This window comes from Littorina saxatilis, linkage group LG9 (genome assembly GCF_037325665.1).
Source record: "Littorina saxatilis isolate snail1 linkage group LG9, US_GU_Lsax_2.0, whole genome shotgun sequence".
Taxonomy (NCBI): domain Eukaryota; kingdom Metazoa; phylum Mollusca; class Gastropoda; order Littorinimorpha; family Littorinidae; genus Littorina; species Littorina saxatilis.
Genome location: NC_090253.1, coordinates 54,445,396 through 54,472,191, shown reverse-complemented (window position 1 = coordinate 54,472,191; position 26,796 = coordinate 54,445,396). Strand labels below are relative to the sequence as shown.

Sequence of the window (26,796 nt, the reverse complement as noted above, 5' to 3'; positions counted from 1 at the left end):
GTCATGTCAGTACTGAAAGTAAAAGTATAACTTAACTGACAACTTTTTACTTGTCATAGATATAGACACCATTCCGTTACCTATAGAAAACCTATAGGTTTCGTATAGGTCTCCTATATGACAATCTACTAGGTCATATAGGAAACCTGTAGGTTTCTTATACATGTACTGTTATTGCTCTCCTATATATGACAATCTACGGTCATTTCGTATGTGTTTTTTTTAACGTAATAACATTTCCAGAAGACTAAATAGTTACTCATGTGAAAACTGAATTAGTTTTTGTGTGTGTGTAGAGTATTCATCCAAAGACGTTTGTAGGAACATAAATCTGTCAGATTTAAGGGGAAAATATATGTAGTTGGTCCACTTCAAGGCCGGTTTTACCGCCGCCATCCCTGCGGAAGGGCTAGATTTGTTTGTTCTATTAGATTTCAAGTTCTACTTCTTCTTTTTCCTTTGATTAGAATCATTCTTTCCTGCTCTTAGACTGTATCTTATTGGATCAGAAACTGTTGCCTCAGAGATTTGGAAAAGAGGGATAAGAATTGGAAACTGCATAGTATTTTGTTCTGTTCTCTTAAAGCCTACTTGCCCTTAACTCATGCAGATGTGTGCAGTACAGACATATGTTTTGCACTCACACAAATAACACCCTGCATTGGACTGTACACAGCATGGAAAGATTTCCTCTTTGCAATATGGGTTTCCTGGGTTGTAGTATTGTTTTGCCCTTGTAGCAATTACACTGCTGATAGTATAGAAAGACCAAAAAATACCGTACTCGCATGTTTGACGAAGACGAAACGAATAACAAATCACGACGTTTCGACCACTGGGGTCTTCCTCAGGTATAGTTACCGGTACATTACACTGTCAATATTCCATTGCCTGTTTTTATGTCTTGGAATTTCTGTTGTGCCTTTCCATTCATCAGATTATATATTAGGCTCTGGCAGGTATTAATTATTGAAAGTGGCTGAGAATGTATCTGTTGGAAGGAAGATGTATCTTTACCTATTAATACGATAAATTATAACTTCTCACTCTTCGATGAGATGTACTATTAAGACATTATTGGAACCCCTAGATGTGCTCATAGCTATATGTTTTGTTTTGTTTTATTTGTTTAAGGACTCAACTAAGTGCTTTGAGATATTAAGCTGCCTAAATTTCGCTTTTGATGTAAATTCTTGTCCCTGATGTAAATAATGTGCTTCACACCTGTAAGGGCAGACATTCTGAGGACCGGCCCTAAGTCCTCCTTTTCCCTCCCATCTCCTTCCCTCCCCCACCCTTTGTTGCATCATTTGAACATGTCTCGGTCTACTGATTTCCCTACTGAGACTCCTTCTTGTTCCTTATTCACATTAGTCTGATGTGTTTGTGTTGTGTGCAACACACGCACACACTCACACACACACACACTCACACACACACACACAGACACAGACACACACACACATAAGCACACTCACACACAAAGACACACACAGTCACACACACACACACATACACACACACAGTGACACACACACACACACACACACACACGCTCACACGCTCACACACATACAAACTTGTCTCAGTTTTTTTTAGTATACTAGTTCACCTAGGCCGCTTAATATTAATAGAAATGTTATGCCTATGGATTGAAGATAATCCTTAGCCATAATTATTCTTAGCACATGTATTTTAACATTTACTCCCCAGCTGAATGCTGCATGGCTTTACTGAAAGTTTGCCTGATGCCTTAATGCTGCCTTCATGTATATTGTGATATGTACAGCTCAGTAACATGTATCTTAAACAACAAACTCGGTCATCGTCTTTTTGAAACATCATTTGGGTTAGATTTTGCACGTTTTTCTCTTCTTTTTCTCTGTTTCTTGTCTTGTTTTGTTTTGTTTTGTTTTGTTGAGTGAAGGCACTTGCACAGCTTATTGTGATTTGTCAGTATTTCCTTTGCATTCATTACGTAGGTTTATAGGCCTCAAATGTGGGTACTGGTTAAAAAGAAATTCTAACTTATGCTTGGAAGTCGAGTGTCTGTACAGTATATAGTTTTCAGCTTTTTTTGCAAGATAAATAGGAGGCTGGGCTGCTAATTTTTCGTTTACTTACTTGCATATATACACATTTGGTCGTACAACATGTAAAGCACCGATTATCTTTCTCTGTGTGTAATTAGGTCCCTTTTAGATGAAGCCAAAACAGTGTTTGCAAGTCATGGTTGCATATAAGCTGTTAGACCTTGAATCTTGTCAACACTTTGATCTTTAGCTCTCTAGTTCAGGTAAATTATATAGACAGAATGCTGTTCATTTAGTTTGTTTGTGTTTTGTTTTTGATTTTTTGACTCACATGCAAAGCAAAAGTGAGTCTATGTACTCACCCGAGTCGTCCGTCCGTCCGGACGTCCGGAAAACTTTAACGTTGGATATTTCTTGGACACTATTCCGTCTATCAGTACCAAATTTGGCAAGATGGTGTATGATGACAAGGCCCCAAAAAACATACATAGCATCTTGACCTTGCTTCAAGGTCAAGGTCGCAGTGGCCATAAATGTTGTCTAAAAAACAGCTATTTTTCACATTTTTCACATTTTCTCTGAAGTTTTTGAGATTCAATACCTCACCTATATATGTCATATGATATATAGGGCAAAGTAAGCCCCATCTTTTGATACCAGTTTGGTTTACCTTGCTTCAAGGTCAAGGTCACAGGAGCTCTTCAAAGTTGGATTGTATACATATTTTGAAGTGACCTTGACCCTGAACTATGGAAGATAACTGTTTCAAACTTAAAAATTATGTGGGGCACATGTTATGCTTTCATCATGAGACACATTTGGTCACATATGGTCAAGGTCACTTTGACCCTTATGAAATGTGGCCAAAATAAGGTAGTGAACCACTAAAAGAGACCATATCTCATGGTAGAAAAAGCCAGTAAGCACCATTGTACTTCCTATGTCTTGAATTAACAGCTTTGTGTTGCATGACCTTGACCTTGGGTCAAGGTCACATGTATTTTGGTAGGAAAAATGTGTAAAGCAGTTCTTAGTGTATGATGTCATTGCTAGGTTTAGTTATTTGACCTTGACCCTGAAGGTCAAGGTCATGTAAAGGTCAAGGTCAAGCATGTGAGTCGTATGGGCTTTGCCCTTCTTGTTTTTTTGTGGTGATTTAAGTTGAGCCATGTGTCATTTTGGGAGCTGATTAATACATACAAACAATGCACACAAAAAGAAGAAAAAAGGATTCATTAAATTGATTAAATTAAGGCTAAAAGGGACTTTTTTGTTTGTTTTTTCTTTTGGAAATCATGAGCCTGCATTTGTAGTTAAACTTAGCCATTTTTTAGAAGCATTCAGCAAAAAACTACGGTCTATTTTTTCTCTTTTTTTTTTTTTACCCCCCTTTGTTACTGTGCTAAGACTGTCTCTTTTCTTCTTTTAGACACTCGTTGTGTAGAATATCAGCTAGAATTCACTCTCGGACAACAGATTTTAGTGGATTATCTTTTTTTCTCTTTCTTTCTGTCTGAGTGAATGTTTATATGTATGTATATGCATGCATGTATGAGAACTTAGGAGTCGATCACTACCTCCATTGCTGTAGAGGTGATCGATCTGCAGTATGTTTGACACTGACAGTGATATTCTGTGTCTTTAATTTTTCTCACGTCAACTAAAAAGTAGCCTCCGTCTCATGTATACAATGGTGTAAAGAGCACAGATCTGTCGCTGCAAGTACTTTGATGAGAGCCTCCTTCCACTTCTTCTTCAGCGTTCCAGAATTGTCTGGTTACGTGTGAGCTCGTTTGCCCATTTGGGTTCCCCACACTATACTCTGAGAGCATAGTCAGCTTCACTCCGCTTTTGTTGAGTAGGCATGCTGGGTATTTTCGTGTTTCCATAACCCACCGAACTCTGACATGGATTACAGAATCTTTTCCGTGCGCACTTGGTCTTGTGCTTGCGTGTACACACGAAGGGGGTTAAGTCACTGAGCAGGTCTGCACATAAGTTGACCTGGGAGATCGGAAAAATATCCACTCTTAACCCACCAGGGGCAGCGACCGGGATTCGAACTCACGACCTCCCGATTAGGAGGCCGACGTCTTACCACCCCGCCACGTTCCCTCCACTTGAACACATACCAAGCATCAAAAGTCTGACTGCAATTTTATGAGGAAAAACTTTGGGTTTTTTGCTGAATTATTTTGCAGATTGACAAAGGTGCTGTCGACAACAAATTTATTCAGCAATTAATCACAGGTGCTCTGCTTAAAGCAGGCAAGATGAAAGGGAACTTTTTGTGTGTGTCCAACTGGAAGGAATTCAATGCTGCTTTCTGGTGTAAAAGCCAGTATAATTTTTATCTACGGTGTCGGTGGTTGAAATACCTGACACTATACAGGGTAGGAAGTGTACGGCGATCCTTACAAAAATAAATCTAGGGCTAATTCAGTTTTCTCTCATGCTGTCATGGTAGTCTTTCGAGCATTCTTAATTTCCTACATTTATTGCTGATCATCATTTAAGCCTTGTGGAGTTTGTGTGTTTGTCGATGTCCATCACTATACCGGCCTCAACAGTTTTTGTCTTGTCGGCCAGGGTATGTGTGCAGTGATCGTTTTGTGTTGAGTGCCTGTTCTGTCTGAAGTCTATGTGTGTTGTTGGAATGGTGTGTTTTGTGTTGAGTGCCTGTTCTGTCTGAAGTCTATGTGTGTTGTTGGAATGGTGTGTTTTGCCTACTTTGGCAGAGGAGGTCGGCTCTCCTATGGGTTCCACACACAGTCTCGGACCCGAGACCCCTTGTGAGGCTGAGGCTCAGGCGGGGTCCGAGCCACTGGGTAAAACGTTTCTTCCCTTTGTTATACAGTTATTCTAGACTGGGCCCAGGCTTACCCCTTTGACAGGCTAAAAAACGCATGCTTCTTACAATGAAAACCTGAAAATTCCCGACAGTCCTTGATCCATGGTAATGTTGAAGGGCAGTTGTAGGGGTAATTGTAACGTTTGTTGCACTGTGTGCATGTACAGCATGGCAACTTTGAAATTTGCTTTCAGTATCATTGATTCAGGCATTCAAATAGCGTTCTTACATCAGTTTGGTAGTAGAGGTAAGAACTGGACAAAACTGTGTGTTATAAAACACAAAATGTCTGTATTCTTATGAGTATGAATAAGAATATATTACAGGTGGTGGTTTGTAGAAAACAACATTTTGAAGAGTGAACTGTAAGCGTTGCATGTGCTTTGATTTATCAAAGGAGTGAGTTAAGGCCCTTGTGTGACCTGGATTTTTGCAAAAAAACAATTAAAATCATCGCCCACCATTTTTTTTCCCTCATTATTAATAAATCATCATTTGTAACCTCTGATTCTTCTTCTTCTGCGTTCGATGAGTAACCTCTGATAAAAACAAAGAGTGACGGTAGCAAACCTTTCTTAAGTGCTATTTATTTGCTTATATTTTGTTTTTGGATGAAGACTTGATGTAGATATACAATTATTTATCATCTTCAGCTCTAAATTGTAGTATTAATGGCAGGTTGAAATAAGATTTAGTTTTTCAAATCTGCTTAAATTATAATATTCTTTGCTATGGGCTCTACCTACCAGTGCGTATCAACTTTGATGGTTAATGTTTTTATAATGAAAGCTCAGCAGACGATAGCTAGGACAGCTAGAACCAAACATGAAAATGGGTGTGATCGTTAAGGCTGGAACTTCTTGTTTTGAGATGAATACACCACATGTTCATCATAATAATCTGAAGTCTCTGATACGTTTAAACATATTTTTGTCAGATAATGAAGCAATTGAAATTCCCTCCCATTTCAGTTCTCCTCTGTGATTACATTTATATTTTAAATTGGATTTTCTTACTGAGATAGGATTTAAAGACTGTCACTGCTTTAATCATGGCTCTGAAAGCTCCTGCGGTCAGGCACTACCAAGCCGTATTAGCCTTGTCGGTTGAAGAGTCCAGTTAAAAATATGATTACAACCAAAACTGAAAAGCAGATTTCCTTCCAGAGAAATTATTAAGTGTGCAGTTCAAATATGTAGAAGGCGTGAATTTATTTTTTTAATATAAATTTGAGTAATTAGCAAATTAGAGTATTTTACTGACACATTCACAATGTTGTAAAATCCACAGATTTGCCAGACATTTTTATTATTGTGTGGGTGTATCACATCTTGAGCACTGAGTGCCCTGAACTAACCCCTGAGACATAATGTTAGAGATTGATGCATTGGCAGGGTGTACCTTCTAAAAAAAAGAAGAAAAAAAGAAATAGAGGAATTTTAGATAAAATAACAGCGATGTTCACGAGCTTTCCTGAGCTTCTTTCATTTGGAGCATTTTATTTCTTTTTTTTAAACTTTTTTGTCCCCTCTGATAATGTAACATTCCTGAATCTGACATATCTTTAGTTAGATTCACACATTTCAGATTGTGTAACAATTAAAAGTAACCCAGCTATTGAAAAAGGTGTATATTTTTGAAATAATATTTTGCCCCAAAACATATTTTGGTTTATTTTGACCTTTAAAATCAAATATGTACTTCTGGGGGCACAATCTTTGGTAAATATGTGCAGCGGGATTGTTTTGAATGACCCATCACACTTTGAAATACTTTCCATCTTCATTTTGTAAAGTGTGTTATAATTTTGATTCGTGTTCAGTGGCTTTGAGTATAGGCACTTTATAAACTTTTATTCAACCTTTTTTTAAACACTTACTAATACTTTTTGGTTGTAAGTGGGTTTTAACTTACAAGCAGTTGAGTTTATGTGATGTGGTTGTAATTAGATTTCTATGGTGGGTGTGTAATACAAATTATCACTCAAATGTATGTTCTGTATTAATTATTTTTTCTGTTATTTAAGTTTTATTTTCTGTATTTAAGACACGTCACTAGATTTGTGCGTGCGTGTGTATGTGTGTTCATAATGATGAATATAGATTGTGTGTTATTAGGTTCTTTATTTTATGTGTTTGTTTGTTTGTTTTTGTGAGAGAATGCTTAAGATAAACTAATTAAGCTCTAAACATGTATGTGTTATTTGTCTCTCAAATAGTTTGAGTAGAAGTCTGCTTCACCTGCTTACATTAAGTCAAAATAAGTTAAAAGCAACAAACTCAAGAGTACATGAATCTGTCAGTTATCATTTTAACTTTTACAAAACTGAATTAACTCGGGTCACCACTTTTACTATTTGCTTCATACCTGATGGTTTTTGTGCACTAGTCACAGAACAAGACATCAGGGTTTTCATATGCAGGACTTTTCCTTCATGTGTGAAAATAAAGTAAAACTTGCTGACTTTTTAGCATTTGAAGTTTCTGCACAGTGCTTTCTTCATAGGAATACATAATGACTTTACCTTGAGACATTAGCTCCTTTAGGTCACATCAGGCTTTGATAATTTACTGGCAGCTTTCCGGCTGTCATCATATCAGTAGATGCCTTGTATTTCAAGGTCACTGCTGATCTGATCGGGAATAGCTGTCTGGCTGATGCTTCAGTATAGGTCTTGACCTTGACCTTGTGTTGCAAGGTCACAACAAGACCTGATTTCTGGTCGCTTCATGGCTGATACATATATGTGAACGCTGACCTTGTTAGTAATAATTGTCACTGCGGGGTTCGATTAGGGTTATAATAGCTTTCTGGCTGATGCAATGGTTGACCTTGACCCTGGAAGTAGGTCAGAGGTTAAGTAGGATCTGACTGAATGTCTTGCCTCAGTCATATTTTTCTTCAAGATTTGACAGATACATGTACAGTATAATTAATGTAGGACTTGGTGGTAATTCATTCTTTAATTTTATTCTTTATTGATTCCTATAATTTTATACTTCATTGATTCTTGATTATTTTCATTGAGTCACTTGAGAAAAAGTGACTCTATGTAATCGGTCAGTGTTAGTCTGTCCGGCCGGCCGTCCGGCCGGCCGTCCGGCCGGCCGTCCGTAGACACCACCTTAACGTTGGACTTTTCTCGGAAACTATCAAAGCGATCGGGCTCATATTTTGTTTAGTCGTGACCTCCAATGACCTCTACACTTTAACGATGGTTTCGTTGACCTTTGACCTTTTTCAAGGTCACAGGTCAGCGTCAAAGGAAAAATTAGACATTTTATATCTTTGACAAAGTTCATCGGATGTGATTGAAACTTTGTAGGATTATTCTTTACATCAAAGTATTTACATCTGTAGCCTTTTACGAACGTTATCAGAAAAACAAGGGAGATAACTAGCCTTTTCTGTTCGGCAACACACAACTTAACGTTGGGCTTTTCTCGGAAACTATAAAAGTGACCGGGCTCAAATTTTATGTGAACGTGACTCATTGTGTTGTGAATAGCAATTTCTTCCTGTCCATCTGATGCCTCATATAATATTCAGAACTGCGAAAGTGACTCGATCGAGCGTTTGCTCTTCTTGTTTTTATTGGATCTGTTTCGGATGAGAACTGCATTGCTCTGTATTATCTCAAAATCACACTGTTTTTGCCAAGTAAATGGTTTAAGTTAATGTGCTGATGCAAATCTTGTGTTAATTATTACAGTTGTAACATCGGTGTAGTAATTTGCAAATGAGCTGCAGTGTTTCGTGATTAAAGGGAAATTGACTCGCATGATCAGGGTTCCTGTACCCAATTTTACTTTCTGCAGCCCCCTCACAACCCCACACCCCACCCAATCCTGCGCCACCCCACACCCCACCCAATCCTGCGCCACCCCACACCCCACCCAATCCTGCGCCACCCCACACCCCTCCCCTGTATAAATGCATGAGAACTTTACACTGTAACCAGTTTTGTGTCAAGTGTTCTTCCAAATCTTGGAAGAATTTGTATCGTAATCCTTATACTTTGCAAAGAACTTCGTATTTTGCACTGCAGAGCATTGTTATTCTTTGGTGCATATTTTTTGTTATAGTTTCTCAAAAAAAGAAATTGTACCTGTATATATATAAGTATTAAAAATACACTTGACAGAAAATATTAAGAGCTGTATTTAAAGGTCTGTTGATATAGTGAATGAGACACCTTTTTTTTTTTAAGAGCGTGTTAATAATCATTTACTTACGAAAGTTGTTAGACTATTTAGATCTTTGAATTAACTATTGATTTAAAAAATAAGCATCACTATCCTAGGAAAGAGGGATGCAAGTTAGACTATTAAGATTTGAAGTGATTCAAAATTTAAGGCATCGCTATCTTGGGAAAGTTTTTTTAAACTCAATGTGTCGCTCTGACTGTCACAGATGATGCACCCAGAGACCCTTCTCTGCTGCTGATCCTCAAATGGGGAGGAGAGCTGACCCCAGCTGGCAGGATTCAGGCTGAAAACTTGGGCAAGGCCTTCCGTACGCTTTACCCGGGAGGACAAGGTATGTGGGATAGATTTTGGGATGCTAATGACATCTCTCTCTCTCTCTCTCTCTCTCTCTCTCTCTCTCTCTCTCTCTCTCTCTCTCTCTCTCTCTCTCTCTCTCTCTCTCTCTCTCTCTCTCTCTTTCTCCCTCTCTCTCTCTCTCTCTCTCTCTTTTTTTTCTCTCTCCTTCTCTTGTTCTCTATCTCTTTCTCCCTCTCTCTCTCTCTCTCTCTCTCTCTCTCTCTCTCTCTCTCTCTCACACACACACACACATGCACACACAAACAAACTATGCACACACATACACAGACACACATGCGCTCGTAATTAGACCCATGCTTACACACACAGAACATGTACACTTTAGCCATTAACACACTTCTTATTGTAAATAACTGATTCTGTTGATGAGAAAAAGTGTGCGTGCATCATGTGTATGCATGCGTACGAACGTTTGGAAGCAGCTTAATAACAGATGTTGCAAGCATGTTTTCCATGCCACAACATTTTTGTGATGCAGGTCAGTTTGAGGCCCCAGGCCTGGGTTTTTTGAGACTTCACAGTACATTTAGACATGACCTCAAGATCTACGCATCTGATGAGGGGCGAGTTCAAATGACTGCCGCTGCATTCACCAAGGTAAGGCCTTGGGTCAGGGTTTTTGTTTGTTTTGTTTTGTGTTTTGGGTATATCTATATGTGTGTGTGTCTGCCTGTTTTTATTTTTTTTATTATTTTTTTTTATTGTTATTGAGGTTGGGTTGTTGTTTGTTGTGGGGTGTTTTTGTTGTTGTTGTTATTTTGTAGTTGTTTTTGTGTGTGTGTGGGGGGGGGGGGGTATTAATTTTCTCTCTGAGACACTCAGGTAATTTAGAATGCTAAGGCACAACGGAATTAAAGCATCCGTTGGCAGGAGGTTACATTCCCCATGAGAGAGCTGATAGATCATGTACCTTGACAAGTTTGTCTGAAGATTATTAATAATAGACATATGAGTCAATGTATGTGGCAATGTATGTGAGGTTGCGGCTATGGATGTGTGTGGTTTTGGATATGTGTGTGCAGATGAATTATATGTGTTTTATGTTTTAGCATTATGTAATATCTGTGAATACGAGCCGAAAAGAACAAAATCTGTTTGTTTTACATTCAGATAATAAAGTTGCATTGAATTGAATTAATTGAATTGAATTGAAGATGTGTTATAGCGTCTTTGTGTCTGTGACAGGGCCTGTTAGCACTGGAAGGAGAGCTGACGCCCATCTTGGTGCAGATGGTGAAATCCGCCAACACCAACGGATTGCTAGATGGCGAGGGCAAGACTTCAAAGTCACAGATTGTGTGAGTCATCTTTAGTAGATCTCTCATGTCGCGAATAGCCAGAAAAGGTGAAGGGACATAAAAACCGAAGAGCCTCTCTGTTTGGTCAAGCCACATTGCCAAGTTTACGATGAAGACTATAAAGATCGAGTGACAAACCGAAGAACCTCCCTGTTTGGTCAAGCCACATTGCCAAGGTTACGATGAAGACTATAAAGATCGAGTGACAAACCGAAGAACCTCCCTGTTTGGTCAAGCCACATTGCCAAGTTTACGATGAAGACTATAAAGATCAAGTGACAAACCGAAGAACCTCCCTGTTTGGTCAAGCCACGTTGCCAAGTTTACGATGAAGACTATAAAGATCGAGTGACAAACCGAAGAACCTCCCTGTTTGGTCAAGCCACGTTGCCAAGTTTACGATGAAGACTATAAAGATCGAGTGACAAACCGAAGAACCTCCCTGTTTGGTCAAGCCACGTTGCCAAGTTTACGATGAAGACTATAAAGATCGAGTGACAAACCGAAGAACCTCCCTGTTTGGTCAAGCCACGTTGCCAAGTTTACGATGAAGACTATAAAGATCGAGTGACAAACCGAAGAACCTCCCTGTTTGGTCAAGCCACGTTGCCAAGTTTACGATGAAGACTATAAAGATCGAGTGACAAACCGAAGAACCTCCCTGTTTGGTACAGCCACGTTGCCAAGTTTACGATGAAGACTATAAAGATCGAGTGACAAACCGAAGAACCTCCCTGTTTGGTCAAGCCACATTGCCAAGTTTACGATGAAGACTATAAAGATCGAGTGACAGTGCAATGAACTTGACACAAATTTTCATCAGTTTTTGTGACATATTTTGTATAAATACATTAATATGCCATCTAATATTTTCTGCAATTTTAGATCTGTTGCTTGCTTTCATGAACAGATATAGTCAAAACTGTTTAAAAAATGTAAAACAGGAATTAAAGTCACATGTGGGTGCTCAACGACAGACTGTTTCCCAGACATGAAAAGAATTCAATATTTATGAATTGTGAGGTAACTGGCTATAGCTCAGCTATGAAGTTACTTAATTGAATCGCTCCTTTTCGAAGTGAACATTATAGCTTCATTTGCAAGAACAATTGCAGGATGGAAGGAAGCAATTATAAAGTCAGTGATTGTGTCAGTCATTGTATTTGTGTCCAATGCAATTCAGGTTCTGTTGTGCATGTTATTGGACAAGAATTTTGTACATTTAGGAAAGAAACTGACAGCCTGACTTCAGACAGCTGATAAGCAAACAGGACCTCAAGAGATCAAGTTAGTTATATCCTATTTTCAGCTGCTGCTTCTTCTTTTTTCAATGCAGGGTGAAAGAAAAACTGAAGTCTGTCTTCAACCAGGATCATGACTTCACAGATGAAGATTATCACAAGGTTTGGCATAGACTTTGATTTGTGCTGGTTTGGCATAGACTTTGACTCTCAGAATAATACTTATTTAAATCTTTATTTCCTTTTTGAAAGGAGATCCTTTATGCTGTGTGTAATGCAAATCTTATTCTGTTTAGAAGACAACTTTTTCTGACTATGTATTTAAGATGATTTTCGCATGTGACGAATTCAATGCACAACCCTAAGATATGTTCTCGGTGATGAATAATGTAACACACAAACCTATGATCTGTTTTCTAGATGCTCAAATTTAATGCACAAGCCTTAAATCTGTTAAATAGATACTGAATTTGAGTGCACACGCTCAAGAGCTGTTGTAAAAGATGAATTTTAGTACAGGCGCCTACCATCTGTTGTAGTAGATGATGAGTTTTTGTGCACATGTCTGTCTGTTTTAGATGATGAATTTAAGTGCATTAGCCTTAGACATCTGAAGAGGTTTATTGCTCAAGCCTGAGATCTGTTCTAGATGATGGATTCTTATGAACAAGTCTAACAACTTTTCTTGAATAATGAATGTTAGTGCTCAAGTCTTTAATATCTGTTCTAGATTGTGAATTTTACTCCACATATGCAAGCATAAGATCTGTGCTAGATGATGAGTTCTAGAGTAAGACTTTTAAGCCGTGTGGCGTTAAAGTCATTCCGGCATGAAATGTTCAAACATGGCCTTGAGGTATTCATCTAGCATTCTTTGTGCCGTCTCTCCTTTACAGTTGAACGCAACCAACACACTGGCACTGACCAACGCTATGGACTTTGTGAAGAACCCTCAGGAAATGTGCAGTCGTATCCACGTGATGATCCGTGAGATCACCGCCAAGATACGCTCCCTCAAGGCTGAGCTGAAAGCAAGAGGTTTGTCTTGGTTTAATAAAGATGTACGTGTGTTTGTTTTAAAGCACTCGTTTGTCCTCAAGTGTGAGTTACCAATAGACGACTTTCAGAAAAATAGCTGTAGGTGTTACTGGAACAGTGACCTTTTCTTGCAAAACCTCTGACAAACAAAGGATTTTTGATCAATCACTAGCGAGAGGGGTCTTTGATCAATCACTAGCGAGAGGGGTCTTTGATCAATCACTAGCGAGAGGGGTCTTTGATCAATCACTAGCGAGAGGGGTCTTTGATCAATCACTAGCGAGAGGGGTCTTTGATCAATCACTAGCGAGAGGGGTCTTTGATCAATCACTGACGGGCGCAGTGGCCTGGTGGTAAGACGTCGGCCTCCTAATCGGGAGGTCGTGAGTTCGAATCCCGGCCGCGGCCGCCTGGTGGGTTAAGAGTGGAGATTTTTCCGATCTCCCAGGTCAACTTATGTGCAGACCTGCTTGTGACTTAACCCCCTTCGTGTGTACACGCAAGCACAAGACCAAGTGCGCACGGAAAAGATCCTGTAAGCCATGTCGGAGTTCGGTGGGTTATGGAAACACGAAAATACCCAGCATGCCTACTCAACGAAAGCGGAGTGAGCTGACTATGCTCTCAGAGTATAGTGTGGGGAACCCAAATGGGCAAACGAGCTCACACGTAACCAGAAAAATTCTGGAACGCTGAAGAAGAAGAAGAAGAAGATCAATCACTAGCGAGAGGGGTCTTTGATCAATCACTAGCGAGAGGGGTCTTTGATCAATCACTAGCGAGAGGGGTCTTTGATCAATCACTAGCGAGAGGGGTCTTTGATCAATCACTAGCGAGAGGGGTCTTTGATCAATCACTAGCGAGAGGGGTCTTTGATCAATCACTAGCGAGAGGGGTCTTTGATCAATCACTAGCGAGAGGGGTCTTTGATCAATCACTAGTGAGAGGGGTCTTTGATCAATCACTAGCGAGAGGGGTCTTTGATCAATCACTAGCGAGAGGGGTATTTGGGAAACACGTTGGTCCATCCTTTGTTTGTCAGAGGTTTTGCAATGAAAGGTCACTCTCCAACAACCCATACAAACACAACGGAGTTATTTTCGGAATTTGTCTATTGAGATATTTTGAGTTTATTCCTGGGGCTAACTCCCGAAGATGTGTTGTGTTAGTTTCACATGGGTTTGTTTTTTAATTATGGATATTCTGAGCATTATCAGTGTTCTGAGCTTATCAACAAATTTCAACAAACTGTCCTACAGATAACTGTCTTTCATTAATCACTTGTGCGTACCAAGAATTTGAGGGGGGTGGTGGGGGGGGGATCCAGAACGTACCATGCTTACTGTGTCATGCTTACTGTGACATTATTCCCAGCCTGACCACTTCTCTCGCTGTAGTCGTTCTTGTTCTTGGTCATGCAGTATTAGGTCTCAAATATCGGTTACTTTTAGTCCTAGCTTTCCAGGTTGCAAGCAATCCTTTCACTCTTTCCCCCTTGAAACCCGACAGATCTGCATCTGTACAACGGCGAATCATGGGAGCTGCTGATTCGTCGCTGGTCCAAGCTGGAGAAGGACTTCCAGATGAAGACGAGTCAGTTTGAGATCAGCAAGATCCCGGACATCTACGACTGCATCAAGTACGACCTGCAGCACAACCAGAAGGTGCTGCAGTACGAGCGTGCCCACGAGCTCTTCATGTGCTCCAAGGCGCTGGCAGACATCATTATACCTCAGGTAGTACAGTGGAACCCCCATTAAGACCTCCCAAAATCTGAGAAAATTAGGTCTTGAAGGGGGGGGGGGGGGAGAGTCTTAAAATGGGGGTATATTTTACCCAATATTGACTGTGTGATGATATCTTCTGCTTTGGTCTGTTGAGACAGTGATATCAAAATCGAGACAGGAGGTCGAGATTTTGATATCACTGTCAAAACAGACCAATAGCAGAAGATATCATCACACAGTCAGTCAATGTTAGATACATTGCTAATTCTCTGGACATTTTGTATTCACTGTAAAGAAATTACAAAAGTATTTGTCTCAGTTTTGGCTGTTCCATATCCCTCCCTCTGATTATCATTTCTTTTTGTTCACTCTTTTCTTGTACTTTTCAGTATTTCAAAATGTCTTTTCTTTCAAAAAGTCTTTAGTCACTTGCTCAACTAAATTCTGGGGTCATTACATTTTCATATATATATATATTTGTTTGTTTTTAAATTCAGGTGTTTTTGTTTTTGAAGTGGGGAAGCAATAAAGAGGTCGTCGATATCAAAACTGATATCGACGGAAATGTCGTCGATATCACTTTTACAATGAGCTCAGTTTTGCCCAATTGACCAATGGAAATCCACGTAACATATGAAATAGCAATATACTGATGTTATGAACAGAAAATCTAGAAAAATAAGGTCTGAAAAGGGGGGTCTTAAAAGGGGGGTACCACTGTACGTGTTAATTGTTTGTTTTATTACATAAAGATTGCCTCGTTTGTGTCTTTCATGCAAGCGGCTGAACATTTTGACAAATAAGGTTTTTTGTATAATTAGTGTTTTGTATGTCTGTTAAATGTTATGTGCACTTAAAAGACCACTGGGTCAAAATATCGCTGAACGTAAAGTATTGTTTTATCAATAATTAAACGTTCCAACAACATACCTTTTTTTATTTTTTTTATTTAAAATATGACACAGACCTGGGAACCCATATGTTTTCGCCGTATTTTGTACGCATGATTGTCGAGAATACGATCAGTACGGTCAGTGGGAAAAAAAATACGACAAAACAAATTCCTAGACAACTTCTCTTCACATGCCGAAGCCAATCCAGTATTTTGTCACATGATTACAGTTTTTGTCAGTAAACATTGAAAAAAGCATTTGGTTTAAATGTATAGCTAAACTTAATTAACGGTGTGACGGACACGCGTGAGGCATGTTATAATCATGGATGTTCAAACGCTGTGTGGAGTCACTATGCTCATTTTTCTGAAAATACACCAAGTTTGTTTGAGAATACTCGAAGTGCAAAACAGGGGTTCCCAGGTCTGATGACATTTTACGCAGATCGAGACAGTCAGTGTTCCTCCAAGACTGCGCCAGTGGTCAAGGTGAACAATGACTGTCGAGATCTCTGTAAAATGTCGCATTTTGGCCAAAAAAACCAAATAACATTCATGTATCGATCGAACTTAGTTAAAATTTCTCTAATATTTTATGATTGAACACACACAACCTTGCACTCTTTTGTAGTCTTGGCCAACTGCCTAAATATGAGATTTTGTAGGACTCTGACATCAATGTGGCGTTCACAGTGTTGAGTTTTGTTGTTTTGTGTTGAAACCTCACGTACCGTGTCGGTCTGTTCAGGAGTACGGGATCACGGTGGACGAGAAGCTTCACATAGCCCAGAACTACTGCTCGCCTTTCCTGCGCAAGATCCGCAGCGACTTCCTGCAGGTCGTCAATCCAAACCTGGAGGACTCCACCACACGTCTTGACTCCAGGTAACAATTTGCATCATGATAAAAATAGGTCCGAGAGTGCAGTGCATCAGGGGTGGGCATATTCTTTCTTTTTATTGTTGGTAATTATAAGAACTTCTGGGTCAGATAAACACAGGGTTCGTACAGGTCATGGAAAACCTGGAAAGTCATGGAATTTGATTTTTAATTTTCCAGGCCTGGAAAGTCATGGAATTTCAATTCAAGTCATGGAAAGTCATGGAATTTAACAAAAATAAGAAAGAAAAAAAATTAACCTTTAGCACGCCAGCGGCTATTTTCGTCGCCCAGCCATTCCCCCATTCCCCCCCCCCCCCCCCCCCGCCATTCCCCCCCCCCCCCCCCCTCGGTATTTTTAACGGCACTTGAGCCAAAGCGAGGCTCACTTCCTTCCGTTATCTCGTCGTGTCGTCTGCGCTGCATTTGAGTCGGTTTCGTCGAAGTTTTCTGCTTTTGTTTTTGCATCGATAAAGTACTTTAGCGCTTCGACAAGCAAGATGTAGGATGATGAGTTTGAAACTTTCTTTCGAGTTGTTTCTTGACAACAAAAAGTATTCGGAATTGGAACGAATTACCAAGGAAGATCTTTGCAATGAACTGTGTATCGCGGTGAAAAAAATGACAGTTCGTCAAGTCACAGTGACGGTTACGAAACGGAATTTACGAAAGTGCAGATGGATACAAACAGTGGCTGGTCCAGTTTAGTGAAACGACAGGACCGGCAAACATTACCGATAATCTGACTGCGTAGCAAATGCTTGACTTGCTTGTCGAAGAGACACTGCGTAGAAACTGACTCAAATTCAGTGCAAAGCAAGCCAGTGTCAAAACTGGCAGTGACAAGACGTAAAAAGTTTGCGTGTTCGGAAATGGCGACCTGTGGATCTAGTCATGGAAAATGTTATTGAGGCTCATGGAAAGTCATGGAATTTTGTTTCTAAAAACCAGTGGGGACCCTGTAAACAGCTGTTTGCTTCAAAGTTATGTCATTCTTAGATGGTTTCACTGAAGGGATTGGATCAGAAATGAATCTCAACTAATGTTTAATTTCTGATAACATAATTATTCACGAAATGTAGATAAAATGTATAAATATGAAAACAACAATAAGCCTACCGCTTATAATAGTGCTTCAAAGCTAAGTTAAAAATCAGAAATAAAGAAATAACAAGTCGCGTAAGGCGAAAATACAATATTTAGTCAAGTAGCTGTCGAACTCACAGAATGAAACTGAACGCAACGCAACGCAGCAAGACCGTATACTCGTAGCATCGTCACTCCACCGCCCGTGGCAAAGGCAGTGCCCGTGGAATTGACAAGAAGAGCGGGGTATTCGTTGCGCTGAGAAGGATAGCACGCTTTTCTGTACCTCTCTTCGTTTTAACTTTCTGAGCGTGTTTTTAATCCAAACATATCATATCTATATGTTTTTGGAATCAGGAACCAACAAGGAATAAGATGAAAGTGTTTTTAAATTGATTTCGAAAAAAAAAATTTGATAATAATTTTTATATATTTAATTTTCAGAGCTTGTTTTTAATACGAATATAACATATGTATATGTTTTTGGAATCAGAAAATGATGGAGAATAAGATAAAGGTAAATTTGGATCGTTTTATAAATTTTTATTTTTTGTTACAATTTTCAGATTTTTAATGACCAAAGTCATTAATTAATTTTTAAGCCACCAAGCTGAAATGCAATACCGAAGTCCGGGCTTCGTCGAAGATTACTTGACCAAAATTTCAACCAATTTGGTTGAAAAATGAGGGCGTGACAGTGCCGCCTCAACTTTCACGAAAAGCCGGATATGACGTCATCAAAGACATTTATCCAAAAAATGAAAAAAACGTTCGGGGATTTCATACCCAGGAACTCTCATGTCAAATTTCATAAAGATCGGTCCAGTAGTTTCGTCTGAATCGCTCTACACACACACACACACACACACACACACACACACAGACACACACAGACACACGCACATACACCACGACCCTCGTTTCGATTCCCCCTCGATGTTAAAATATTTAGTCAAAACTTGACTAAATATAAAAAGACCAAACAATACTGCACTCATGTATTCGACGAAGACGATACGAAGAACAAAGCACGATGAATATCTCGCACGCAGTCACCATTGTTTCGCTTTCAGAAATAAACAGGCTAATGGCAGGCAGTCAGGTTATTTCATTAAAATATCTTTCTTCCTGACAGGTACTCCAAAGGTGTGTCCTCCCCGGAGAGGTTTGTGCGAACGCGCCTTTACTTCACCAGCGAGTCTCACATCCATTCCATGCTCAACATGCTGCGTTATGGGGTCCTCTTTGAGGTGAGTGGGTCTGCGTGATAAAACGCGCCTTTACTTCACCAGCGAGTCTCACATCCATTCCATGCTGAACATGCTGCGTTATGGGGTCCTCTTTGAGGTGAGTGGGTCTGCGTGATAAAACGCGCCTTTACTTCACCAGCGAGTCTCACATCCATTCCATGCTCAACATGCTGCGTTATGGGGTCCTCTTTGAGGTGAGTGGGTCTGCGTGATAAAACGCGCCTTTACTTCACCAGCGAGTCTCACATCCATTCCATGCTCAACATGCTGCGTTATGGGGTCCTCTTTGAGGTGAGTGGGTCTGCGTGATAAAACGCGCCTTTACTTCACCAGCGAGTCTCACATCCATTCCATGCTCAACATGCTGCGTTATGGGGTCCTCTTTGAGGTGAGTGGGTCTGCGTGATAAAACGCGGCTTTACTTCACCAGCGAGTCTCACATCCATTCCATGCTCAACATGCTGCGTTATGGGGTCCTCTTTGAGGTGAGTGGGTCTGCGTGATAAAACGCGCCTTTACTTCACCAGCGAGTCTCACATCCATTCCATGCTCAACATGCTGCGTTATGGGGTCCTCTTTGAGGTGAGTGGGTCTGCGTGATAATGGAGGCTGTAGATTAAATCAAAATAATATTGAGATTTTCTTGAATGTTTGTGAATCCAGAGCTTTGAAAGATCTCCGCACACTTCCAGGGTCTGATTTGCTTTCCTTGTGTAAAAGTTCATAGTGAGTACAATGGAACCCGCCATTTTAAACCGGCACGGTTGGCCTAGTGGTAAGGCATCCGCCCTGTGATCGGGAGGTCGTGGGTTCGAACCCCGGCCGGGTCATACCTAAGACTTTAAAATTGGCAATCTAGTGGCTGCTCCTCCTGGCGTCTGGCATTATGGAGTTGGTGCTAGGACTGGTTGGTCCGGTGTCAGAATAATGTGACTGGGTGAGACATGAAGCCTGTGCTGCAACTTCTGTCTTGTGTGTGGCGCACGTTAAATGTCAAAGCAGCACCGCCCTGATATGGCCCTTCGTGGTCGGCTGGGTGTTAAGCAAACAAACAAACAAACAAACAAACAAACAAACACACCATTTTAAGACCTCCACATTTTGAAAATAATCAGGCTTTATAACGAAAGGAATGTTAACATGGGGTCAATTTACAAAGGTTATGAACAGAAAGTCTGAGAAAACAGGGTCTTAGAAGGGAGGAATATAATTATATTGTTGGGTCATGAAAGGGAGGGATATAATTATATTGTTGGGTCATGAAAGGGAGGGATATAATTATATTGTTGGGTCATGAAAGGGAGGGATATAATTATATTGTTGGGTCATGAAAGGGAGGGATATAATTATATTGTTGGGTCTTGGAAGGGAGGGATATAATTATATTGTTGGGTCTTGGAAGGGAGGGATATAATTATATTGTTGGGTCTTGGAAGGGAGTGATATAATTATATTGTTGGGTCTTGAAAGGGAGGGATATAATTATATTGTTGGGTCATGAAAGGGAGGGCTATAATTATATTGTTGGGTCTTGAAAGGGAGGGATATAATTATATTGTTGGGTCTTGAAAGGGAGTTCCACTGTACCCAGCCATTTTGAGGGATTTGTGGAGATTTGAGATTATGTTTGTTGTTTAAGGCTGGTGCGGACAAAAGTCAATGGGAGAGGGCGCTGAGCTTTCTTGACGCCACCGCAGAGCTCAACTACATGTCCCAGATTGTCTTCATGCTCTTCGAGGACCCCTCCAAGGTGAGGTTAACGTTGGTTTTTTTTTAAATTTTTTTTTTTACCTCAGTTGCATGCAGGATGCTTCAACCCATATTTTTTGCCCGAATTTCTTTTTTAATTATTTTTTTTTTTAAGGCGGGGAGCATCCTTCTTCCTTGGTCTTTTTCTGTATATCATAATCAACTTTATATTATACAAAACATAAACTTCTGTCTAATGTTTAACTCTAATTCCAATAAAATATGTAAGTCTAACTTCTTCCCATACTTAAATTTTCCTATGGTCATTTTTGTTATCAAAATACAATAATTTATACGGTGAGTTACCGCGTTCTACTCATTGTCACAATTGCTGGCAGAGGGGAGAACAGTGAGTCTGTGATGAACGAACAGATAGTAGTGTGTGTGCGTCAGTTCGTCCGTCCGTGTCTGGCTCTGTCTCTGTGTATGTTCCTGTCTCAGTTACTTCCATTGCGAGAGAGACAAAGAAAGAGAGAGTCAGTAAATATGTCTGTCTTTCTGTTTACTGTACGTAGCATAGAACAAGAGCTTAATTTGTATGCTTTGCTAAATGATCGGTAAACTTTTACACTGTGTAATACTTGACTCTGCAAATGTGTGTGTCGGGGAGAGACAAAGACAGAGACTGAGAGACAAACTAATACCACTAATTCTTTATCTGGTATGTCTGTGGTACCTAGCTGTTTCATGTGGTACCTATAACTGTTTCATCTATATACAAGGGGAAGGAAAGGAGGCTCTTCATCTCTGTTTCTGTGTGTCCGTGCCTCTGTTCTGTGTGTCCGTGCCTCTGTTCTGTGTGTCCTTGCCTCTGTTCTCTGTGTCCGTGCCTCTGTTCTGTGCCTCTGTTCTGTGTGTCAGTGCCTCTGTTCTGTGTGTCCGTGCCTCTGTTCTGTGTGTCCGTGCCTCTGTTCTGTGTGTCCGTGCCTCTGTTCTGTGTGTCCGTGCCTCTGTTCTGTGTGTCCGTGCCTCTGTTCTCTGTGTCCGTGCCTCTGTTCTGTGTGTCCGTGCCTCTGTTCTGTGTGTCCGTGCCTCTGTTCTGTGTGTCCGTGCCTCTGTTCTCTGTGTTCGTGCCTCTGTTCTCTGTGTCCGTGCCTCTGTTCTCTGTGTCCGTGCCTCTGTTCTGTGTGTCCGTGTCTCTGTTCTGTGTGTCCGTGCCTCTGTTCTCTGTGTCCGTGTCTCTGTTCTGTGTGTCCGTGCCTCTGTTCTGTGTGTCCGTGCCTCTGTTCTGTGTGTCCGTGCCTCTGTTCTGTGTGTCCATGCCTCTGTTCTCTGTGTCCGTGCCTCTGATCTCTGTGTCCGTGCCTCTGTTCTCTGTGTCCTTGCCTCTGTTCTCTGTGTCCGTGCCTCTGATCTCTGTGTCCGTGCCTCTGTTCTCTGTGTCTGTGCCTCTGTTCTGTGTGTCCGTGCCTCTGTACTCTGTGTCCGTGCCTCTGTTCTGTGTGTCCGTGCCTCTGTTCTCTGTGTCCGTGCCTCTGATCTCTGTGTCCGTGCCTCTGATCTCTGTGTCCGTGCCTCTGTTCTGTGTGTCCGTGCCTCTGATATCTGTGTCTGTGCCTCTGTTCTGTGTGTCCGTGCCTCTGTTCTCTGTGTCCTTGCCTCTGTTCTCTGTGTCCGTGCCTCTGTTCTCTGTGTCTGTGCCTCTGTTCTCTGTGTCCGTGCCTCTGTTCTCTGTGTCCGTGCCTCTGTTCTGTGTGTCCGTGCCTCTGTTCTCTGTGAGTGTGTTTTATTGTGTGCGCGCGTGTTACCAAAGTGCATGCATGTAAGTGTTCTCTTCCTCCTTATCTATACGGACACTGTCAACATACATGCAACCTCCATGAAGTAAAAGCTTGCAGAAGCTAACCCTCTCATCAACTTTTCTTGTTCTCACTGAAAACTTGACTTGCCGTTGCTCACAGGACATAGATTCAGATGAGCGTTACCACATGGAGCTACATTTCAGCCCTGGGGCGTACACTTCTTGTGACGAGCCGACAGAGCCCCGCGGCATGGGGTACCGTCCCAAACACTCACAGCAGGTCGGTGCCGTTAAAGCTGAAGAAAGTAATCAAAAATTATCAGTTAGCTTTCGAATTTCAAAGTTATTCACTCGATGTTCCACTTGGAGCCACTACAAAACGGTCAACTTGCATTGGATTTGAAAGCATGCGTTTGAACTCTGTTGACTTCAGGCTTGTTACAGCCATTGTGACAGAAGTCACATACCTGAGAACTATATGTATACTCTTCAGCTACAAAGATAAAAACTTAAGAAAATGGGATTTGACTGAGTGATCCTCCAAATCCAAAAACAAAGAGACTGCCAACGTTCCAAAATTCAGAATAAAAAAACAAGAAAGGTAAGTTGTTGGAATGTTGTTATTGACAAAATTACGTTACAGTGAAATTACACAACAGTCACTGTAACGTAATTTTTGTCAATAACAACGTTCCAACAACTTGCCTTTCTTGGTTTTTTTATTAGTGATCCTCCGTCATGATGTCAGAGTCATTAATAATTTGATTTGTGGAGTACACATTTGATTTGAAATTCACTGGTATACAAGATCCAGTGTCACCTTTTCGACTCTATTCCAACCTTTGTGTGACAATTAATTGTATACCTGAAGTATTTGTTCAAGGATCGCCTTAATTGATAACTTTCAGTATTTTACTGGGTTAAAGTCTGAAAATACAGGACATGGAATTATCAACTGGTCATTGCTCGTAATGATTTTTAGTTTGACCGATTTTCTTTTTATTGATATATTGCAAATGGTGTGCATAAAAATTAGACTTGATTTTACTGGTTGGTGTGACAGTGTCTTATTTTTGTGAGAGCCAGGATTCGCACGTGCAAAGAATACCTGTTTGATGTTTTTTTCAATATGTTTTCTTTTAGAGGGTTGACACACTTGACGGGGAGAAAACACCTCAAAGGCTGGCCTCAGCGTTCCAGGGACCGTTGCCGAAGCGAAACCTTCGATTGGATGCTGCCCCCTCTTCAGACCTGGGTGACATCAGCGAGTCCGACATGTTTGAACATGTCACCACCCCTGAGACTTCTCCGGATTCGCTCGAGTCCATCACCGTTACAGAAAAGGTATCAGATTATTGTAGAAGTCTGCATGATAAGTTGAAGTCTGATATGGATAGTATTTGATAATTTTGTTCTGTATCAGTGTAAAGTTATCGGTATATGTTATAGACCCTTTTGTTTGACTTTTTACTTGGACCTGGTGACCGTTTTTTGTGGAAGCTAGTCTTCCTGCATTTCAGATTTTGTTTTACTTACCCTGTATTATGTAGGTAAGCGCTCTATAAGTTTCCATTATTATTATTATTATTAGAAGATTAAATTACATATTCCTACTCCGAATCACATGTAGCAGTTTACTCAGTCTAAAGTGCTAGGTCTGAAAAGGCTACCCGTCTAAGGGGAGCAACCCCAACTAAAAAAGTGTAAACGTAGCCATGGTAATGACGACGCACCCAGGGAGTTACCTCCCCTCATGCGTACCGCGTCACTACTGCTACTGACCACGTGACCCCTATCATTCGACACTTCAGCTTTCTTGAGAGCAGGTCGTGGATTTTTTGGCTCTAGTGGAAGTTCGCTGTTTGGTGTTTGCTTAGACACCCACCGGCACCCACACACCCGTCTCTTCACCCGCTGCACTGGTAGTTGGTGAGCTCGTTCCTTTTACTAGTTTGAACGTATTTTTCAGTAGCTACTAGAAAATTTTCGGCCACGTGTGGTCACGTATTTTTTGGTAGCCATTTTGGAATTTTGTCGCCATTTTGTTCGTCAGCATGTCTGACGGGGATAAAAAGCGCGGCAAGGCTGATGTGAAGGGAAAAATTAAACCTAAGTCTTCCTCTTCTGTCCCTAAGCCTATTTTGGTTGTTGTTTCCGACGCGGCTAACAATACTGTGTTGACGGTTCCGATTTCTGCCCCGAATGACCAGTCGGTTGCTGGGCAGTCTAATCAACCTACATGTACCGTTACTTCTCGCTCGCCTTCTCTGCCGCTTGCAGATTCGGCCTCTCTGGTTTCCTCGTTGCTTTCTTCGCTGGTGCCCGAGCTTCGCACGTTGGTGAGAGAAGAGATGGTGCGTTCTAAGCCTTCGACTTCCGTTGTTCCGTCGTTGGCTTCCTTCCCGCTTCCGGCTGTGACGCTGTCCTTGACGGGGGTTGTTACTTCTGCGTCTTCTACCGCTGTGGTTGGCGACTCAAGTAAGTTGGGCTGGTCCGTAGGTCCTCGTGAGACCGCTGGACGCTCCCTGCTGGGAGACAGCCCTTTTCGGCGGGTTCACGACCCGCAAACCCCTGTTCATTCTCACTTTGGCTTCGCGGAAGACCATCGTGTTCATGAGCAATGGCGGCATTTGGTTCAGGCTTCGCCGCTTCCGGCACTCGCCGGAAGCGTAGGTCCTCCGACGTACGCACCCGCTGGGGTCGTTTCCGGAGTTGACCAGCCAGTTCCGTCTGCTGCGCTTCCGGCACTCGCCGGAAGCATAGGTCCCCCGATGTACGCACCCGCTGGGGTCGTTTCCGGGGTCGACCGGACGTGGCCCTCCGGGCATTCGGCCTTCCGGCCGCCGTCCTCAGTGTCTGCGCTTCCGCTTTTCGCGGTCGCGTCTGATACTTTTCCGGCTCAGTCCGGATCTACTGCTCCTTCCGCTTCCGCTTCCTCTCGGGTGGCGGTCGCGGGGGGGCAGCACCAGCCCTTTGGGCAGGTGTTGTCTCAGCCCTGGCCGGGGCAGTCAGCGCTTCCTTCTTCGGTTGCGGCTTCGACTGCGGTTCCGGTTCCGGCGGCTGCGGGCATGCCGTCCTCTTACTCTTACCCTAGTCAGGGCATGAGTTCGGATGGTGTCGGTGTGGACGGGTTTCCGGTTTCCGGTTACGGTGTTCACCGCCCTTCTACCAGCAACGTGGACTTCGGTCCTTCGCAGGATGTTTCGGATTTTCAGTCCGTCGCCAGTGAGGTTGCACGTGTTGGTTATCCGGAGAGACTCAAAGTGGCCCTGGAGGCTGCTGCTGAGGTCACTTCGAGATATTTCGCGGAAGGAGCTTCGGTCGCTTCGGCTGCCGCTTCGGCTGCTCCGTCCGCGATGGCTGATTTTCGCTCTGGGAAGGAGGATGACTCATACTTCCGGTTTATGGAGTCTCCGTCCATAGCTTTTCAGCTTTCTCAGGTTTTGGCCAAGCCTTCTCCTTCCGGAAGCGGAATTCCTTCACTTCCGGTTCCACTGCTAGTGCCTCACGGCTCAGTTCCGGAGGTTGCTCAGCAATGGATGGCTTCGCCTTCTCAGGCTTCTGCATTTGCACTGTCTTCCCATAGACGTTTGGTTTTGCAGAAGTCTACCAGGAACTTGTTGGATTCGTTCGCTCTCCCGCGTTCATCTTTGACTGTTCCTCCGGAGATGATGGCCTTGTTGGCCAAGCCTATCAAGAAGGATGACGGCGTGCTCTTGTCTGAGAACACGCTGATCGCTTCTGAAGAGGCAGGGCGTCAGCAGCTGGAGCTTGCCTCCATTGCTGAGACCCTTATTCGGGCTCTTTCTCGGGCCCTCACTGATTCGCTGAATCCTTTCTCTCTCAGCGAGGATCAGGATGCGGATGACGTCTCCACTTTGTTGGCCGCTCTTGCGAGGGTCAATGAAGAACAGAGACTTTCCGCCGTGCACTATGCACACTCTGTCATGTGTCGTCGGGATCTCTTTCTGGCACACTCACAGTTCTCGGAGCAGGCAACCAAGGACACTTTGCGTGCCTCACCGGTCTTGGAGGGTTCCCTCTTCGGGCATCTCATTTTTGACGCCCGGAGACAGGAAATTCAGGCGAACAGGGACCAGCAGTTTTCTGACTTCTCCCTGCACAGCCTTAAGCAATCCAAGCAGTCTCAGCCTTCTCAGCCGAAGCAGGCTAAGGTTGCTGGCCCTCCCAAACCGGCAGACAAGGGTCGTGGGCGTTCTTCTTCTCGGGGCTCGAGAAGACGACCGTCTTCCGGCAGGGGGAGAGGCGGCTCGGGAAGCAAGCCTCACCCCCAATGAAGTGCTCCCGATCTCCCCCCCACCCCGCCCTCCACTCTGGTGATGGCGGGGGGCCCTTCTCGGGCTCTTTCCCATTGGCTGGTCTCTATACAGAGTCAATGGATCGTGGGGGTCGTGAGGTCGGGCTTCCGTCTTCTCTGGAAAGATG

At 42.2% G+C, this 26,796-nt stretch overlaps 2 protein-coding genes across 4 annotated transcripts in view; one reads left to right on the top strand and one right to left on the bottom strand.

Annotated features, from left to right (window-relative positions):
• LOC138976479 (inositol hexakisphosphate and diphosphoinositol-pentakisphosphate kinase 2-like) overlaps positions 1–26,796 on the top strand; it is a 120,382-nt gene that overhangs the window by 56,443 nt on the left and 37,143 nt on the right. For all 3 annotated transcript variants that reach the window (XM_070349334.1, XM_070349336.1, XM_070349335.1), the window contains exons 15-26: positions 4,772–4,861; positions 9,298–9,423; positions 9,928–10,046; positions 10,635–10,747; positions 12,084–12,150; positions 12,885–13,026; positions 14,536–14,762; positions 16,394–16,530; positions 18,746–18,860; positions 20,500–20,610; positions 22,511–22,630; positions 23,494–23,694. In XM_070349334.1, the coding sequence (XP_070205435.1) occupies positions 4,772–4,861; positions 9,298–9,423; positions 9,928–10,046; positions 10,635–10,747; positions 12,084–12,150; positions 12,885–13,026; positions 14,536–14,762; positions 16,394–16,530; positions 18,746–18,860; positions 20,500–20,610; positions 22,511–22,630; positions 23,494–23,694 (1,568 nt within the window). The remainder of the gene's footprint in view (positions 1–4,771; positions 4,862–9,297; positions 9,424–9,927; positions 10,047–10,634; positions 10,748–12,083; positions 12,151–12,884; positions 13,027–14,535; positions 14,763–16,393; positions 16,531–18,745; positions 18,861–20,499; positions 20,611–22,510; positions 22,631–23,493; positions 23,695–26,796) is intronic.
• Positions 20,647–22,430, bottom strand: LOC138976966 (leucine zipper protein 4-like). The gene is given in 4 exon segments (XM_070349860.1): positions 20,647–21,448; positions 21,450–21,944; positions 22,028–22,299; positions 22,425–22,430. Coding segments are annotated over 4 exon segments (927 nt in total). The 3' UTR covers positions 20,647–21,294.